Source organism: Phaethon aethereus, assembly GCF_964289735.1.
Source record: "Phaethon aethereus genome assembly, chromosome: Z".
NCBI lineage: Eukaryota > Metazoa > Chordata > Aves > Phaethontiformes > Phaethontidae > Phaethon > Phaethon aethereus.
Window position 1 is genome coordinate 66,728,973 of NC_138577.1, and position 17,954 is coordinate 66,746,926.

At 38.9% G+C, this 17,954-nt stretch overlaps 1 protein-coding gene across 1 annotated transcript in view; it reads left to right on the top strand.

Moving 5' to 3' along the window:
* Positions 1 to 425: 425 nt before the first annotated feature.
* Positions 426 to 17,954, top strand: part of YTHDC2 (YTH N6-methyladenosine RNA binding protein C2) — a gene marked incomplete at its 5' end in the record, with an annotated part of 36,008 nt that continues 18,479 nt past the window's right edge. The window contains 11 exons of the mRNA XM_082012830.1: positions 426 to 633; positions 1,051 to 1,141; positions 5,469 to 5,665; positions 7,415 to 7,614; positions 8,223 to 8,389; positions 10,325 to 10,427; positions 11,606 to 11,762; positions 14,031 to 14,138; positions 15,287 to 15,435; positions 15,814 to 15,949; positions 16,307 to 16,433. Of these exons, the coding sequence (XP_081868956.1) occupies positions 426 to 633; positions 1,051 to 1,141; positions 5,469 to 5,665; positions 7,415 to 7,614; positions 8,223 to 8,389; positions 10,325 to 10,427; positions 11,606 to 11,762; positions 14,031 to 14,138; positions 15,287 to 15,435; positions 15,814 to 15,949; positions 16,307 to 16,433 (1,643 nt within the window). The remainder of the gene's footprint in view (positions 634 to 1,050; positions 1,142 to 5,468; positions 5,666 to 7,414; positions 7,615 to 8,222; positions 8,390 to 10,324; positions 10,428 to 11,605; positions 11,763 to 14,030; positions 14,139 to 15,286; positions 15,436 to 15,813; positions 15,950 to 16,306; positions 16,434 to 17,954) is intronic.

Below are 17,954 nucleotides of genomic sequence, written 5' to 3' on the forward strand. Positions count from 1 at the left end.
GAGGAGAGGCGGGCGCGGGCGGCCGGCGCTGAGGGGCAGCGGCCCAATAGCCGCCGCGGCGCGGGGCGCAAGGCGCCCTCCGGCGGCCGAGGAGGAGCCAGCGGGGGAGTGCGGCAGCTCGCGCACTGCCACAGCCACGCTCTGGCGGGACAAGCCTGCGCTTCTGCCCCAGCCCCAGGATCCGGCTCTCGCCACGGCCCCGAAGCCGTGGGGGTGGAGTCTCCGCCGGCCGGGGAGACAGGGCGGGGGCGGGGCAGCACCTCCTGTTCGCCCCGCCCGCTGACGCCACGACGCTGCGCCGAGCGGGCCGCGGGCCTGCGCGGGCCGTACGGCACCTCCAGCCTGTGGTTTGCCCCAGGATCCCGCCGCGTCCCCCGCGACGCCCCGGGGCACCACCCCGAGCCGTCGTCCCCAGTCGCGGAGCCATGTCGCGGCCCAGTAGCGTCTCCTCGCGGCAGCCCGGCGGGGACTCGGAGGGCTCGGGTACGTCGGGTAACCCCGCGGGGGCCGCCTCCACCGGCCCTGCGGCGGGCCGCGGCCGAGGCAAGGGCCTGAAGGATATCCGCGTCGACGAGGAGGTGGAGATCGCTGTGAACCTCGCCCTGGAGCGGTTCCGGTACGGAGAGGAGAAAGGTGCGTGGCGGCAGCGCAGGAGGAGGGTGGGCGGGCGCCCCACCTGGCAGCTGCGCCCGGGCGGGCTGGTGGCGGCGGGCCCTGGGCCGCGGGCAGCCGGGGCGGCTGTGAGCAGCTGGCTGGGGCCAGCGGGGAGAGACGGGGCCCGAGGAGTTTGTGGCGGACGTTTAGGCCTGGAGGCTCTTCATCGCTTTGCCAGTGGGAGCCTCTCCTCATCTCCTTTCTGCCCGAGTAAGATGGCTTGCCTGCGAGCCCTGCATCGCTTACAGGGATGCAAATACAGCAATGCCGTTACTCCCGTTGTTCGCGGGAGAACGTGATAGGTTGAGGGACTGAAAAACTCGTAACATCGAGATGATATGTCACGAATAGTGCGTGTTGTGTTGCTATGTTTGCTTTTTTTAATTGTCTTTCTAGAAATGGAATTTCCTTCTTCTTTCACTAGTACTGAAAGAGCATTTGTTCACCGTCTTTGTCAGTCTCTTGGGCTGATATCTAAAAGTAAAGGGTAAGTTGGAGCATCTTTTCTTTTTTTTGGTGCAAATGTATGGAATTTCATGAGTAGCGTTAAAATGATCTGTGTTTCTAGCATATCCTGCACTGTTGCAGGGAATAGTACTAGAGAAAAAAGTTTAAAATGTAAGGTGAAAATAAGTATCTTTGTGCTTTGCTTTAGGGCTACTTAAAAAAAAATTGTGATCTGCTTAGTTTGAGATAATTTGCCCTGATACTGTTTTGTGGATTTCATGGGTCCATGAAAAAGACTGCTCATCAAGATCTCTCCTGATTTTAATACACTTTTGTGTGCCCAAGGGTTTTGCATATAATCCCATACCTTGACAGATAAAGTATAACCTAGAGCAGCATGTCCAAAAGAGTGCTTCTGTTCAAAAGTGCAGGAGAAGAGGGTTCATAATGCAGTTATGATGATGTTTCATTCTCTTACCCTCCTCTGATCTTTTGAAGACAAAACACGTTAATTGACCTGATGAGCTTACATGAAAGCTGACAGTCCTGTTCCCTTGGGAGTTCAGGTAGCAAAGCAACAGGAAAGGGAAAGTTACAAGAAAAATACAGATTGATGGAGTGTCCTGTATAATTTGTTTGTGTGTGGACTGTTGTAAAACTGCAGCAGTATTTGCTGTTCCTCATTTTTGGTGATACTTCATGATTCTTGCAAAAGTGGTGTGAAGTGCTAGTTCTTACTTAATTAGGGAGTAAGTGCTATCCAGCACTGATTGTGTTGAACCTGTGGCTTGGTTTCAGAATACCTTATTCAAGCATAGTGCTGTTCAGCTGAAGTCATGCTTCCAATGTGGTTCTGTTCTCGGGGCTGGTATAGATGATATTTGCCACAGATGCCTGAGACGATAGATTTGTCTGAACTTGCATATATTTGCATCATATTTTGGGAACATGGAGTGTTAGAAAGTCTTGTCAGATATGTGCAAATGGTTAGCAGGAATGTGCTTGGGTTGTACAGTGCCTGTGCTTAACTGGTAGACCCTGCTTGAATCCTTGTTGATTCTTTGTAGAGCTTTGTAAGTGTCTCTGAGCAGCTCCCTAGTAGATTCTGTGGTGGTTGTTTTCATAGAATCATAGAATATCTCGCATAGGGAGGGACTGATAAGGATCATCGAGTCCAACTCCCTGCTCCTTGCAGGACTACCTAAAACTGAACATATGACTAAGAGCATCATCCAGATGCTCCTTGAACTCTGATGGGCTTTGTGCCATGACCACTGCCCTGGACAGCCTGTTCCAGTGACAAACAACCCAACAACCTTCTTGGTGAAGAATGTTTTCAGAATGTCCAACCTGAACTTCCCCTGACAGAGCTTCATTCCATTTCCTCATGTCCTATCACTGGTCACCAGAGAGAGGAGATCAGCACCTTCCCCTCTGCTGCCCCCCTTGAGGAAGCTGTAGACTGCAATGAGGTCACCCTTCAGCCTTCTCTTCTCCAAGCTGAATAAACCAGGTGACCTCAGCCACTCCTCTTAAGTCTTGCCCTCGAGACCTTTCACCATCTTGGTCACCCTCCTCTGGACACACTTCCATGGTTTGATGTCCCTCTTATATTGAGGCGCCCAAAACAGCACACGGTACTCAAGGTGGGGCTGCACCAGTGCAGTGTAGAGTGGGACAATTGCCCACCATTTTTGTTTTGTGTTGTTTTTTTTCTGATGTGGAGTGTTGAGGGTGACACAAAACTTGGAGAATAGTTGAACTAAAATTTAAACATCTGATAAAAGAGGAATATTTACCTGGGAAGGCATAAACTGCATCTTTTTTTTTACTATCATAATGCATTGCACATTTAAGAAACATATATTTCCATTTAAAATAAATTCAAATGATCAACTCATGTTTAGTCTCCCCAGATTTCCTCAGTATTTGTGCTTGCAATAACTTTTGAAATAGTTGGTCTCTAAAAGCTTGATGGTGATTTGCTTTCATATTTGAATTTCTATATAATTTTAATGTTAATATTCATTACTGTATCTGTACTTGTTGCACAGACTAGGTTAATAAGGGAAGTTATTGCTGGGGAACCTGCAATGGGACAATATTTTGTGTCCTTATTTTTTTTCCTTTGAATTAAGCTAAGCAAGCATATGTTGAATGCTAAACAGAAAACTTATTATAAACTCTTCATAGCTAGCATGTTTTTCTCTAGAAATTGTTAGCAGTGTACTGTATTGGGTCCAGCTGGGATGGAATTAACTTTCCACATAGCAGCCCTTGTAGTGCTGTGCTTTGTAGCTAGAAAGGTGTTGGTAATGCAGCATTGATTGGGCTACTGCTGAGCAGTGGTTGCATAGCATCAACACTGTCTCTTCAGCCCCCTTTTATCCCCCCAGTTAGGAGGAGTGTTGCCAGCAGTTCGAGGGAGGTGATCCTTCCTGGAGTACCATATCCTGTGCTGGGGTCACCAGTTGGAGAGAGACATGGACATGCTGGAGAGAGTTCGTTGAAGGGCCAACAGGATTATGAAGGGACTGGAGCATCTCTCCTATGAAGAAAGGCTGAGAGAGCTGGGACTATTCAGCCTGGAGAAGCAAAGGCTCAGGAGAGATCTCATCAACACACCTCCTGCAGGAAGGGTGCAAAGAGGACAGAACCAGGCTTTTTCCAATGGTGCCTAGTGACAGGACTGGAGGTAATGGAACACAGGCTGGAACACAGGAAGTTCCCTCTGGATATCTGGAAACAGTTTTTCATTGTGAGGGTGACTGAATACTGTTGCAGGTTGCCCAGAGAGGTTGTAGAGTCACTGTCCTTAGAGATATTCAAAAGCTGTTTGGGAATGGTCCTGGGTAACCAGCTCTACGTGACCATGCTTGAGCAGGGGGAGTTGGACCCAATGACCTCCAGAGGTCCCTTCCAATCTCAATGCTTCTGTGATTCTGTGGCTCTAAGTTCCTGAGGTACAAACTGCTGAAGATGGGGAGCATAGTCATGGGAAGCATTGCTGTTTTTCCAGTTCTGCAAACCTTTCCCTGGGCATGCGTGTTCAAGTACTGTTCCAGCTTCAATATTTTAGCCATTCTGAAATGTTATCGTGCACTGACCAGGAGCTGAACCCAAGCCAGCAACTTAGAAAGCAGTCATGTTGTGGTGGGTTGACCTTGCCCAACTGCCAGGTGCCCAGCCAGCTTGGTCTGTCATTCTCCCTCCTCAACAGGACGTGAGGTCAGAATAGCATGGGGTGTCTTCCACAGGCTGCAGTTCCTTCAGGATAAACCTGCTTCACTGAGGTCTCTTCCATGGGCTTCAGTGGAACCTCTCCTCCAGCACTTGGAGCACCTCCTCCCTCTCCTTATTCACTGACTTTGGTGTCTGTAGGGCTGTTTCTCCCACATTTTTCTCACAGCTGCTGTGCAGCAATTTTTCCCTTTCTTAAATACGTTATTACAGGGCCACCACCACTGTGGCTGAGGGGCACATCTGTGCCTCACAGTGCATCTATTGGAGCTGGCTCTGTCCAGCACAGGGCAGCCCCAGCCTCTTCTTGCAGAGGCCACTCTGGCCAGCACCTGGGTACCTGCAGCTCGTACACACGCACCACTATACCACCCCTGCGAGGGATGGAGCACTGGGCTCTTCGTGTGACTTTCTGTTCTTATCCTAAGAAGTTATTTTCAAAATGTGGATATGTCATTGTAGCCCAGTTGAAAGATCAATTTCAGACGTACTCAAAACAGTTCCTTACATTTCAGTATCAGAGCTCAATCTGAGAAGAAATGCAGTGTTATGATTAAGTGATTTGGCTCTAATTCTACATTGTAAATCTTTGATAATGAACATCCTGGCAATCTAATTTGCTTTTTGTATTTTGTTAAGGCTTGGAATATCACTAGAATACTGCTTGTTTGTCTGTTATGTCTATTTGTTGATTTTTAACCTCTAAATCTCTTGAATTAGCCTAGAATTTTTTGTAATACCTCTTAGTATTGATTGATAGAGTGCTTGATGGTGCTGACTGTCTTTTGGGAAGCAAATACAGTGATAGACCTTTAAGAGAAAGGTAGCAGAACAGTGCTATATTACAAAAGCCTAACTGTAAGGCTGTGCTGGGCGTAGTCATCCAAAGTCTGCAGTGCCTGTGCTGCACTACCTTATGTAAATAGAGAGTGGTTTGATGGTGCATATTGTGGATGCTGTTGTTATTTTAGTGTGTTATGCTACATAGGACATTATTTGGAAGTTTCTAGTTAGGACATTTTATTTGAAAATAAACTGACAGCCATCTTGAAAGAATTATGGTCACAGATCATTACATAAAAGTAAATAGGTTACTTATTCCTAAAATACTTTTTTTTTTCTCCCAGAAAAGGAGCAAATAGATACCTGACTGTAAGGAAGAAGGATGGATCAGAACTAACACATGCAGTAATGACTTGTTGTTTGGCTCCCAGTACAAAACATGCTGTTCGGAGTTTAATTCAGAGATTTCCTGTCACAAATAAAGAACGAACAGAACTTCTGCCAAAGACAGAGCGAGGAAATGCATGTGCTGTGGAATCTGGTATGTTCAGTGTATCTTCTCATGGAGACTTGTGAATCAACACTGCTTAAAAAAACAAACAACTCACAACCCAAGCACCAAACAAAAACTTTTCTGTCTCCTTTCCCATCCCAACTGACACCTTGCACCTAAACAAACCCATTTTTTTGACTTTTAATTTTTAATATAGCGTCTGTTAAAAGTGGTGTCATGAAGAACTTAGGCAGTCAAGTCACCCACATTTCAATGTCTCCCTTGTGCCAAGTTACTTTTGAATCTTTGAGCCAGTTCCAGCCAAATTTATTTGGAAGTACATTTCTCAAATGTGAGTTCCTACAAATTCTGTGAGGTGAGATTGGAGAGAGATGTGTTACCATGACTGCTGTATAAGAACACCCTTGTGAGAAAATGAAGGCTGGCTGTTCTGCTTATAGAAATTCATGTTCTTGGTAAAATAAGAATTTAATTTTTTTGTTTTGTCATCTTCTAAAATAGATTTGATCCTTAAGAGACTACTATCTAGACTTCTTGATTTCTGGAATATGAAAGAGTTCACTGGAAGACAAACTTCTGATATAATGTGTTTTGGGTTTTTTTAGATGCTTTTAACAAGATGATTACTCTAACAGTTATGAGTGTGAGAGTTATGTTGTGTTTCTCTGTGTAAAACTGGGTGTAGTGCACAGAAAACACTTGTACCAGTATGCCTCGATTCATTGGATATTTCTAATTGATGATTGTTCATGCTTTTAATTGCTTCCTTTGTTAGTTTTCTTTTTGGATTATTTCAATTTTTTAATAGGATGGTTTAATGAACAGAGGGAAACTATCGTAAAAGTACTGAAAAGCAATTCCTTAGGAATGTAAGGCATAAACTAATGAATAGTGTAAAATTTCGCATTCTTTACTTCTCCAGAATGGTTTTTTGCTCTTTTAATCTGTTAGCCTGTGCCTGTCTTGGTAAGACAGCGCTTGTAATGCAATATATTAAACTGTTAATCACATTAAATATGTATAATTGAATTTACAGCAAGCTTTTCATTATTCTGAAAGATAATTACTGAAGAATTATAGAATAGCATTTAGAATACTGAATTTGAAGTAGTCTTCTCTGAAGACATGCGGGTTCTTTGCCTACTTATATGTTGTTTTCTAATACATCACACTGTGCTGTGTGGGTCCAGGGGTCTAGATACAGCATGGTTCAATTTGTATGATTTAAGACAAATCTGATGGACCAGAGCACTAGGTTATGTAAGACTGACCGAAAGGAGGTCATAAAAGACCAGAGAGGGTATGAAAGACGGCATATGAATCACAGCAAAGTTATCTTTTTCTCAGAAGACATGTTTGTCAGTTTGGAATAACTTAAAGGTTTAACTATACAGTGACTGTTTCTAGGCAAATTGGAGGTGTGAATGTGTAAACATGATACAAAGGCCAAGAAAGCATGCCAGGCTGCTTTTCTTGGGTTTAGTTTCTATTTCTCTTTTTGCTATTCATGACCTTTTTTGACTTTGAGCAATGCACTGGGATAGTCTCTTTCTGTTCAAAATATCTGTGAAAGTAGTAACTCCTTTGAACAAGATTTACTTCAAGCATTGTAACAGGATACGTTACTATGCATACGGCTTTTAAATGTGTGGTGGGTTTGTCGCTTTGTCTATAGGGATGCATATGAAGTCAGGAATGTTTAAGTACAATTTTTAAGCAATGTTTTAGTGACCTTTTTTGTATCTGTCCAAGTAAATTGTTAACTTCTCTTCACAGAAAACAGAGAAGTGAACAAGACAAGCGGACGGCTTAACAATGGCATACCTCAGGTTCCAGTGAAAAGAGGGGAATCGGAATTTGATTCCTTCAGGCAATCACTACCAGTTTTTGAAAAACAGGAAGAAATTGTTAAAATAATAAAGGACAATAAAGTTGTTTTGATTGTAGGGGAGACTGGATCGGGAAAAACTACTCAAGTATGTTTCATCAATGAAATAAAAAAGATAACAATATTTATATAAAAGCAATGCCAATTTTGTAATATTTATGTAATAAGGGATTTCTTTATGCCAGTTTTAAGGCTTTTGTTTCTCTATATAGTTAAAAGTCTTGTGTTCTAATTCACTTTCTTGCTTTTGAAATATTAAGCTAGCAGATACTTATTAAAAGCATAAATGGTTCTGCACAATTTTCTGATAGATACTAGTTTTATGTTAAAATAATACAAAATACTGAAGGGAAAGTAGCTATGATTTTGTATAGCCCTTTTCCTTCCAAAGCTAGTTCTGGAGTAGAATATTATTGCGTTGAAATGAAAGATTACCTACAGATATTTTTTTCATAGATTTCCCTGAAGCAGGAGAGAGAAGCTTCAACTTTCTTTTTTTTTGAAACAGCTTAAACTTAAAATCAGTAATATATATTTGCTGCCTTTCTGCCCCTTCAAGTATGTTTGCAATGATAATCTTATTGTGAATCCTTTTTCAAAATGTGTAATATTGAGATGCAGTTAAATTGTTTCACTGTGGTAAAAAAGCTATGATTTTATCAAACTAAAAAGTAAATTTAAACCACTTCTTTACAGATCCCTCAGTTCCTTCTTGATGACTGTTACAAAAATGGAACTCCCTGTCGTATATTTTGCACTCAGCCAAGACGTTTGGCAGCTGTTGCTGTGGCTGAAAGAGTGGCAGCAGAAAGAAGAGAAAAGATTGGCCAGACAATCGGTTACCAGATCCGATTAGAAAGCAGGTACTAATGATATTTGTTAAAGTCAGTTGATCTTGTGTTGGTATCTTTAGTCTCGTGTGCATTTAAACTGCAGTGTATTTGGGCTACAGCCTAGTAAAAGCTTGGTATGTAAAGTATAGGTAGGAAATGTTATTTCAGGTAATGGAATATTTAAAAGTGAAAAAGAGAGTTTTCCTCCTGTATTTTGCAGTTTCATGTAGTAAGTTGTCCTATATAGGTGAATTGCAGGTGCTTTCTCTTGATTTCTGCCTGTGGAATTCCTTCTCTTAGTTTCAGATCAAGTTTACACTTTTCTATCTCTTTTTTTTTTTTTTCCCCCCTCCCTACTTTTAACATGTATAGATCCAAAAGTTCTGCAAGCTTTGAAGATAGGTAGGAAGATCAGCATGCTGTAACAAATTCTGTATAGAGAGAGTTGGTAGGGGACATAAAAGGGAAAAAAGCAAAATTTGAAAGTGAACGATGGAATTGAGCATTATTTACCAATCTAATTGGATTAAATTTACTCTGTTTCAGCTTTTATGTTTAAAGCATGAAGTGATACAGAAGTAGATATTTCTAGGTCACCTGAGGAATTTGTTCCTAAAGCAGAGCAGGAGTGGGTGAAAGTCTGAAGATTGTGTGGGGTTTCTAGATACTTTGAACTGTGTAGATAGTGGGACTTCGAGGAATAGGCAGCAGCTGGTGTATGAGTGAGAAGAAGATGGCAAAAGGTATAGCTGGTTATGTTGTTTTTATGGATGAAGATATCACATAACTAATGACAATGAGTGCACTTGAACAGCAAAGCCAAGTTAAAGAATTTGACTATGTATACAAAAGCTCACAAGGCTATTAAGGGATTAAAAGAGCTAGTAAAAATGAATTGCAGATGAGGTGGATGATTGATGTGTGGGAAGTACAATGCTGGCTGAAGAGGAGCAAAGTATAGGTCAGATCAAAATAGAAGAATTACTGGAAGTAGTGCAGAAAATCCTGCCTGAGAAGAATCAATAGATTCTCAAGAGAAAGGGCAAAAGGGAGAGATGGCAATATTTCCAACTGTGGGCAAAAAAGATGTGGAATGGAAATATTTGCAGTAACACAGGAGTCTGATTTTTTAAAGTTTTATTAACTGTTAGACAGCAATGATGGTCAATGATGAAAAGAAGAGTAGACATGGGTAAAGTAAATAATTTCTGTCTTTGATGTGTTCCTTGAATTTAATACGTAGGAGGACTTTTGAAAGGAGGGATGACTTCCAATCTTGGAAAGAAGTATGCATATAATAACTAGTGAGCTCACATCTTCCAGCAAAGAACTGCAGAGTACAATACAAAGGAACTTTTCAGTACTTGAGGTGGCATTGCTGGAGAATGTAGTGGCAATCACTGTTTTTACTTGCACAGCTAATTCTGTGCAATTAAATGCCCAGAATACTGCACAGCCACAGGTACTAAAACAGTAACTTTTAAAGATTTTGAAATTCTTGAACAGAAAAATTTAAAACATTTGAAAAGGATCAGCTGATTTCTTTGTGATTCAGTCAAGTATAGGCAAATACAAAGATTATATCCAAGCATATGCTGAATGGTTGGAACCTGTTTTTCCATAGCAGTCCACACTGAATTTTCCAGTAAATTAAACAGCATGGAGAGGTTCTCTAGGTTCCATTTCACTTGCTTATTTATTTATATACATTTCAATCTAACTTTGATAATTAATCCATTGTCTGAAGTTTTGGCGCATAAGCACTAAGATTCCTTAGGAACTCTCTGGGAATAGGCATAGTTTAAAAACAAATAGTGTGCATGAATTCTTTGATGAGAGAACTAAAATATAATTCCACGTCTGGTGAGCAGCTGTTCAATCCTTTAATTTTCAGTAAGCACTGGAAAGCTAGCATGCATTTAAATGGTGTAAAAGACTGAATTATATTTGTGAACTGTTCAATAGGGTTTCTCCAAAGACACTCTTAACATTTTGCACTAATGGCATACTACTTCGCACGCTAATGACAGGAGACAGCACTCTATCAACAGTGACACATGTTATTGTGGTAAGAGTCCTGTTGTGTTTCATGTGAGGGAGCAATATGAGATCCTGGTTTTCTTTATTAATTTGCTAAGCATTTAGGGTGGTTTTGTTCGGTTAGAATCTGAATTAATGTTAAAGACTTACTGAGTCTTAATTTTGTAGCATGTACTTTTTTTGGTAAAAGTATCTTATTTTAGGTATATGCCAATGATTAATACAGAATCATGATGTAGTTGTGGAGGACAGAGCTCTAAATTTTTCTGAACTTCCTCTGTCAAAAAGAAGAAAAGCCTTAGGGAGACTTATGTAGATATAATTCAATGTGAGCATGTCAGAATTTCTTATATCATGTACTTGTTTTAGCAATAGCAGGTTTGGAGTCCATTTGTTTGCCCAAATGTTTTCAAGATAATGAGTAGTCTAATTTTCAGCAAATTATTTGAGTGTGTTCATTTATGATTATGTGAATATTCCTATTGTGGAGTTAAGTCAGTGGAACCAGAATGGTTATTGCAAGATCAAGTTCTCCACTGCTGAAGAAAAATTAATGATAATTTTAGGTTCCTGTCTGTTTATCAGAATGGAAAAAAATATGTGAATGAATTATATGTTCTTGGCTTCAGCCTAAAAATGTGGTATTTGCGTCCCTTCTTCATAAGTTCATAATATAAAACAAAATGGAAGAACACAGCAACAAAAATAATTATGTGAAATAATCATGTGCCTTAACTGATGATAAGCTTTGTGAATGACTTAATGGATCCAAGCAATCTAACTTTTTTCTGATTAGGTGGTATCATACATTTCTTTAAATGCTCATCAATTGTGAAGTGAGAATTTATTAAAATATTTGTAGGATTTGCAGTTTGTGTCATTATCTTGAAAATGAGATCCAAATGTAAGAATTAGAAAAATTTCATAGGTTCACTTTAACCTCTGAAATCAAGGTATATGTAGCTTGTACATTAACAGAGCAGTCCGCTCTGATACCTTTATAAAACTTCTTGAAATATTTCTTGACTTTTGGATAGTTTTTTAAAAAATCCTTACTTAAATTAGATTTACACATTTTAACGCATCTGTAATGTGCCAGCAAATCATATATTTCACTTCTTAAAAAAGTTCATATTTGTGATAAGTTATAATCTGGATCTGTGATGTTTATGTGTTGTGATTTTTTTTCTCCCCCTTTTGTTACAGGATGAAGTACATGAGAGGGATAGGTTCAGTGACTTCTTGTTAATAAAATTGAGAGATGTGTTGCAAAAACAGGCTCATTTAAAACTCATTATTTCTAGTGCTGCTCTAGATGCAAATCTCTTTATTAGGTATTTTGGAAGTTGCCCAGTAATACACAGTAAGTATTTATCTAAACTCTTAACTCTGAATATACCTGCCCTAGGACTTACAGGTCTTATTTAAACTGTAGCAAACCATTCTGAGTAAAGGATCATGATAAATACACTGAGAGTTACAGCATGCTTGTTCTTTGTTAATTTTTGTTGTTTCTTAATGATTTGCACCTGCTTCAGAGTGTTTTTATCACTGGGAGTTCTGTAAGTGCAGGGATGCCCCGGCCGTTGACATGTTCAGTTCAAGAGGCCGGAAGAGGTTCTTAAAGTGCTGATCTCTGTGGTGATATAGACCGTTGGATCTACAAGAGTGTGATATATTCATTCCAGTAGATTTTATTTCTTCAAGCCTCACAGAGATTGCTACTGGTTACTGCATAGAACACAGATAACTGCACCTGGTCACTTCAGAGATACAGACCTAGGCAAATTGGGTTTTCATATTTTAATCACATGATTCTTTATTTTAAAGGAAAGTATTAGCTGTTAATCTAGGTAAACATTGAGAAAAGAAATAGCAATTTATGTTAATTTATGTTCAGACTCAGTAATCTGCAGTTAGGTTACATTCAAATGCAAAGAGGAGTTAACATTATTGCTGTTTTAATTTCATGTGACTGATCTTTAGTAGAGGTAAAACATAGATGTGTGGGAGATGCCTTTTTTTTTTTCTTTCTCCTGCCCCCCTTCCCCCCCCACCCCTTCACCCTCCTGACTTGGAAGTTTTCTGCATGGGTGACCTCCTCTGGCACCTTGCAGTCCTCTTCCTTTTTCAACAATGGTGTCTAAATATGTGTTTTGAGAAGAAGCTTTTAAGAGAAGTGCTTTCTTTTCAAAACAATCAAGTAGACTGCATGTCGGCCTTTTTTTTAAGAAGCTTGACAAGTCCCAGGACATGGGTAGGATCACTTTCTTTCGTATCTTCTCTACAAATCATTGGTTTATTTTAGTGAATGTTCCTGAAAAAGAAATCTGTTTTTTTACAGGTAAAGTATTTATTTCTAAGTTCCCAGTTCTGAATTTCTGCCTATTAAAATAAGGCTTGCAACTTGTTGGAGGAAGGAATCTGGAAATTACACAGAATTTCAGTGTTTTCCAAATTTTTTTGGGGGAGGAAACCTCAGTTATAACTGTTGTGTGGCTTTCCAGTTTACTCTTCTTGTAGCTTCCTGTTCATTTAGATCAGTATGTTTATTCAGAAGATTCTGATGAAAATCTCTTTCTCCAGTTTACCTCAGCGGTTATACTGTTATCACATACTAGTCTCCACAGGCTAATCACAATTGAAAAGGCACTTACTTTTTTCAATTTTTGCTAATTAAAGAATTAAAAGATGTGGGATTAACTGCCTTGTCTGTTAATGTCATGAAAAAGATTTAATCCTCCTTCAACAATATAGCTGGCAAAGTCCTGACCACAGAAACCAACATTCTGTAGCTGTGGGTTCCTGTAGTACACAGAGTTTGTGTTCCGTGTTGGAAGACTTCCTCCATGACAGCTTCTAAAAGTACATGAATTGTAGCTTGTTCTTTCTGGAGAGAGGTCCTGGATGATTTAAACTCAACTCAGGCAAATGTCTGTTAAGGAACCAGAGACTGAAGTCTAGGTATTTCTCGTCTTCATGTGATAAAGAATCCTTTAATGTCCATAATTCAAGTCTAGAAAACTGCGATATTGAAAATGAAACCAGAGTGAATTCTTAGGAGATAAAGACCATTTGGAATGTCTCATTTATCAGGAAGCATTCAGTAAAGAAAGCCAATTTTGACTGAAATGATTGAGGAAATTGAGAGAACAAAAAAGTAGCTTAATACAAAGATGGCAATCTCCTTGTGGGATTTGCACTAAAGCTGTATTTATTGCTGTTATATTTTGTAATCCAGGTGGCAGTCTTGCACAGTGAATTCTTTTCTGTAGCTAAACAAAATGGCTATTTTCCTTTTTCTCACTTTGATAAAATTGCAATGAATAACTGTCAGTTTTGTGCTTCTCTTGCTATAACACTTCAATAGAATTGAAGAGGTTAATGACAAACAAGGTACCCAGCTGGCATTTCCTTTTTGAAATGTTTTGTTTTGCGTCCCAGTAATTTTAAGAAAACAAACTCCAGTGAAGACACTCTTACAAGTTTTTTCAAGGAAAGTAATAATTACTTAAATCAGGCGTTAATTTTTAAGTCACTTTTTGTGTCTACAAAAATGCTTTTTTTAAAAGTAAGATTATGAATCAAGCTAGGGAATATCTAATATTTTATGAATTATTTATACTTTCAGTACAAGGAAGACCTTTTGAAGTTAAAGAGATGTTTTTGGAGGATATTTTACGAAGTACTGAGTATACAAACAAAGAGATGGTAAAGTACAAAAAAGAGAAACAGCGAGGTTGGTGGACTTCTTAATTGTCAGGGTTTGCAGTGAGTCTCATTGATTGATTGAACAACTAAACAGGATGATTCTGTTAAAATTCCGAAGTCAGAATATGAAATGAGACACGATTACATGACAGCAAATATCTTTAAGCTGTCAGTGTTTACATTATTGTAGTAGATTATGTAACTTAGAAAAAATATATATATTTTCACTTTCTTTCCATGGTTGCATTCTTTTTGCCTTCAGTTAATAAATGTTTTATTTTTCCTAATTATTATGGGGTAGAATTGCATATAACTGGGGGCTTTGCCCACATGAGAACTATAAAAGCAGAAGATACTATTTGTTGACTTTTGGGTGCAAATTAAAGGGCAGCCATTAAAGATGGCAGGTTTTTGTAAATCTTGCACAGAAATGGTTCCTAGTAGTAACATTTTTCACTGCATTCTTCAGATACTATTCTTCAGGTACGGATGTACTTAATATGTATAGCCCAGAACCATTAAAACACTTGAACTTAATATAGTTGTTTTTCAATTGATTAAGTGGATACATGATTTGAGATGTTTTCCTGACAACTGGAAGTAATGACTCTAGTGTGTATTTTTAAGGAAAAAGAAAAAAGAAAAAAAAGACAAAAAAGGGGGGGCAAAACCCAAAGCTGTAACATACAATCCTACCTGTACATTTATCGTGGTGCTCAGCTCTGATCCCTTTGGATAAAAAAGTTCACTTAAGGCACTTGTTTCTTCTACTGTTTCTTCTACTTGTACACAAAAACTAGTTGTTAGCTGCATGAGGTGTATCACTTTTCTTCAGTATTTCACTTCTGGAGAAAGATCTGGACTGTGAATTCTGTAGAAAATATTTGCTTAGGAAGTTCACTTGAATGCAGTAAGTTGGAATACTGGAGAATTAAGGGGCTTAAGCACCCAAATGGTATTTTTTACCATTGTTCTTATAGCAAATGTTTGCAATGGTGCACTTCGGGTGCCCTTAATCATGGAATTTATATTGGACTGGTAACAGCATTCTAGATTAAATAAAAGCGATTAAATAGGTAAAACATTGTGATGTGATATAACTCTTTTTGTAAGTGAAATCAGTAGATAATTAAGATGACTGTAAAACTTCTGTTGCAAATACTTTATGCATTCTAGAAGAAAAACAGCAAAGCACACTTACTGAGTGGTGTTCTGCTCAAGAAAATAATAGCAAACTCAAATCTCGGCAACAAAGATCTCTCCCAAGTGCAACTGAAGTGTGTAATCTGTTGGATGATGGTAGTGACACAGTATTTAATCAACTGGTAAGTTTTTCCTTTTGTTGGAAGAAACTTCTAAATCTGTGCTACATAATTACTACCCATTTAAAAACTGTTTTCTAAAGTTTCTAGAAGGATATTAACATATTTTAAAATATTTTTTTTTATTAACATGAGCTACTCTAGCTAAAGTATATTTTTCAGTGCTGATGTTTGTACATAACTTTTATTTAGAACAAATGGCTAGACTGCCATTGTTTAAAGTACTTGCATATGATACAGTAAATACTTTATCTGATAGCTGAATGCTGTATTTCTCGTTGTTACTTGGAAAACTAACTTCAAGTTCTTTGTGTCTAATATATGGGAACAAAGACAACTTTTTGAAGAGATTGATCTTTCAATACTGTTTTTTCTCTTCAGACTGAAAAAGATGCGAATTGCCTTGAACCGTGGGTAATAAAAGAAATGGATTCTTGTCTTTCTGACATCTGGTTGCATAAAGATATTGATTCCTTTGCTCAGGTGTTCCATCTCATTTTAACTGAAAATGTCAGTGGTAAGTTTCTGATCTTATTACATAAGAAAGAAAAACCACAAAATTACTTGAATTTCTGTGGCTACTTTATCTCCAATTTCAAATGTTGTTACCTTTGAATTCTGATGCCTATTGAAAAAATTAATAGGGTTAGAATTAATGAGTTCTTAAATGTTTTTGTACTTGTTTTGAAGTATTGATGGATGTTATAATATGTTTCTAAAATAGTGTTAAATTCACATGAACTGACTGATGGGATGAAGTGAGGAAACAAATTCTATTTGGGCTGGGTTTTGAAAGTCATATTCATAATACATTTAGATGAAAAAATAAAAAGCTTTGTGTTAGTTTTGCTGATTTTTTTTTTTTTCTTCTCAGTTGATTACAGGCACAGCGAAACCAGTGCAACTGCACTAATGATTGCTTCAGGGAGAGGCTTTCTGAGTCAAGTAGAACAACTTATCAGTATGGGAGCAAGTATCCACTGCAAATCATCCAATGGCTGGTAAAAACAAACAGATAAAGATAGATTTATTTGTCAACATAAAAATGAGAAAGAAATCTATATAACATCTAAACTAATTTACTAACTTACCAGACTACTGTAAGCACTAATGGATTTTGATAGTCTAAACAATTTCTAACTTCTGTTCATCACATTATTTTCTGTAAATTCTAAATTGAATTCTTAATTAAACAGTCTTGACTATGGGGTATACACTCTTAGTTTCAATTAGCCCGATTTAGCACACTGGTTAGAAGGGCAGTTGGAATCTTTCTCAATGGGTTGATTGAATTAGACCCAAAATGTTTGGTGATTCTTATTTTAAGAGAGTAACCTATATCAAATTTAAAAATAATGTTTTGCAGGTGCAAAGGTATTTTCTGTGTTATATCTGCAAAAATGTTATATCATGTAAAAATAATTCTGTGAACCTGTAAAAATTCAGATTTTTGTGCTCATGAATTTTGTCTTCATATAAACAGGGAACTATAGTAAATAATTTTAAAATAGAAAGATAAGAATTAGGATTCCAAGGGTCTGATATTTGGTACTACCACTTGAAAAATGTGGGAAGGAATGCAGCTTAAAAGGAAAACAGAGTGAACTGCATTGTGAGGAGAGCGACTTCCGTAAGACATCAAAAAGCGCCATGTTTTCACATATTTTGGAGAAAAACATCTGGGATGTGACTTCTCAGGATGATTTAAAGGAGCTAGTAAAGGGTACTGCAAAAAGTCACAGCTTATCTGCACATTGGTGTGTGTTTTTTGAAGGAATGGCACATTCTTCCTCCTCATTTCTTTTGGCCTGTTTGCATGTACTTCTCTGTAAAACTGGGGTTCTTTCTTGGTGAAGAATTGCTGTTATCAAAAAATCATGTAACTATTACACCTGTTTATGCACTTTAAAATAGGAAGTTGCAGATCCATCAATAATGGCACTGATTAAATAATCACGAAATCATTAAGGTTGGAACAGACCTCTAAGATCATCAAGTCCAACCATCAACCCCACACCACTATGCCCACTAAACTATGTCCTGAAGTGCCATGCCTACAAGTTTTTTGAACACCTCCAGTGATGGTGACTCTACCACCTCCCTGGGCAGCCTCCTCCAATGTTTCACCACTGTCTCCGTAGAGAAATTATTTCTAGTATCTAGTCTAAACCTCCTCTGGTGTAACTTGAGGCCTTTTACTCTTGTTCTATCGCTAGTTACTTGGGAGAAGAGACCAACAACCACCTCACCACAACCCCCTTTCAGGTAGTTGTAGAGAGCGATAAGGTCTCCCCTCAGCCTCCTCTTCTCCAGACTAAACAACCCCAGTTCCCTCAGCCATTCCTCATAAGACTTGTGCTCCAGACCCTTCACCAGCTTTGTTGCCCTTCTCTGGAAACGCTCCAGCACCTCAATGTCCTTCTTGTAATGAGGGGCCCAAAACTGAACACAGGTGCAGCCTCACCAGGGCCAAGTCCAGTGGCACAATCACCTGCCTACTCCTGCTGGCCACATGATTTCTG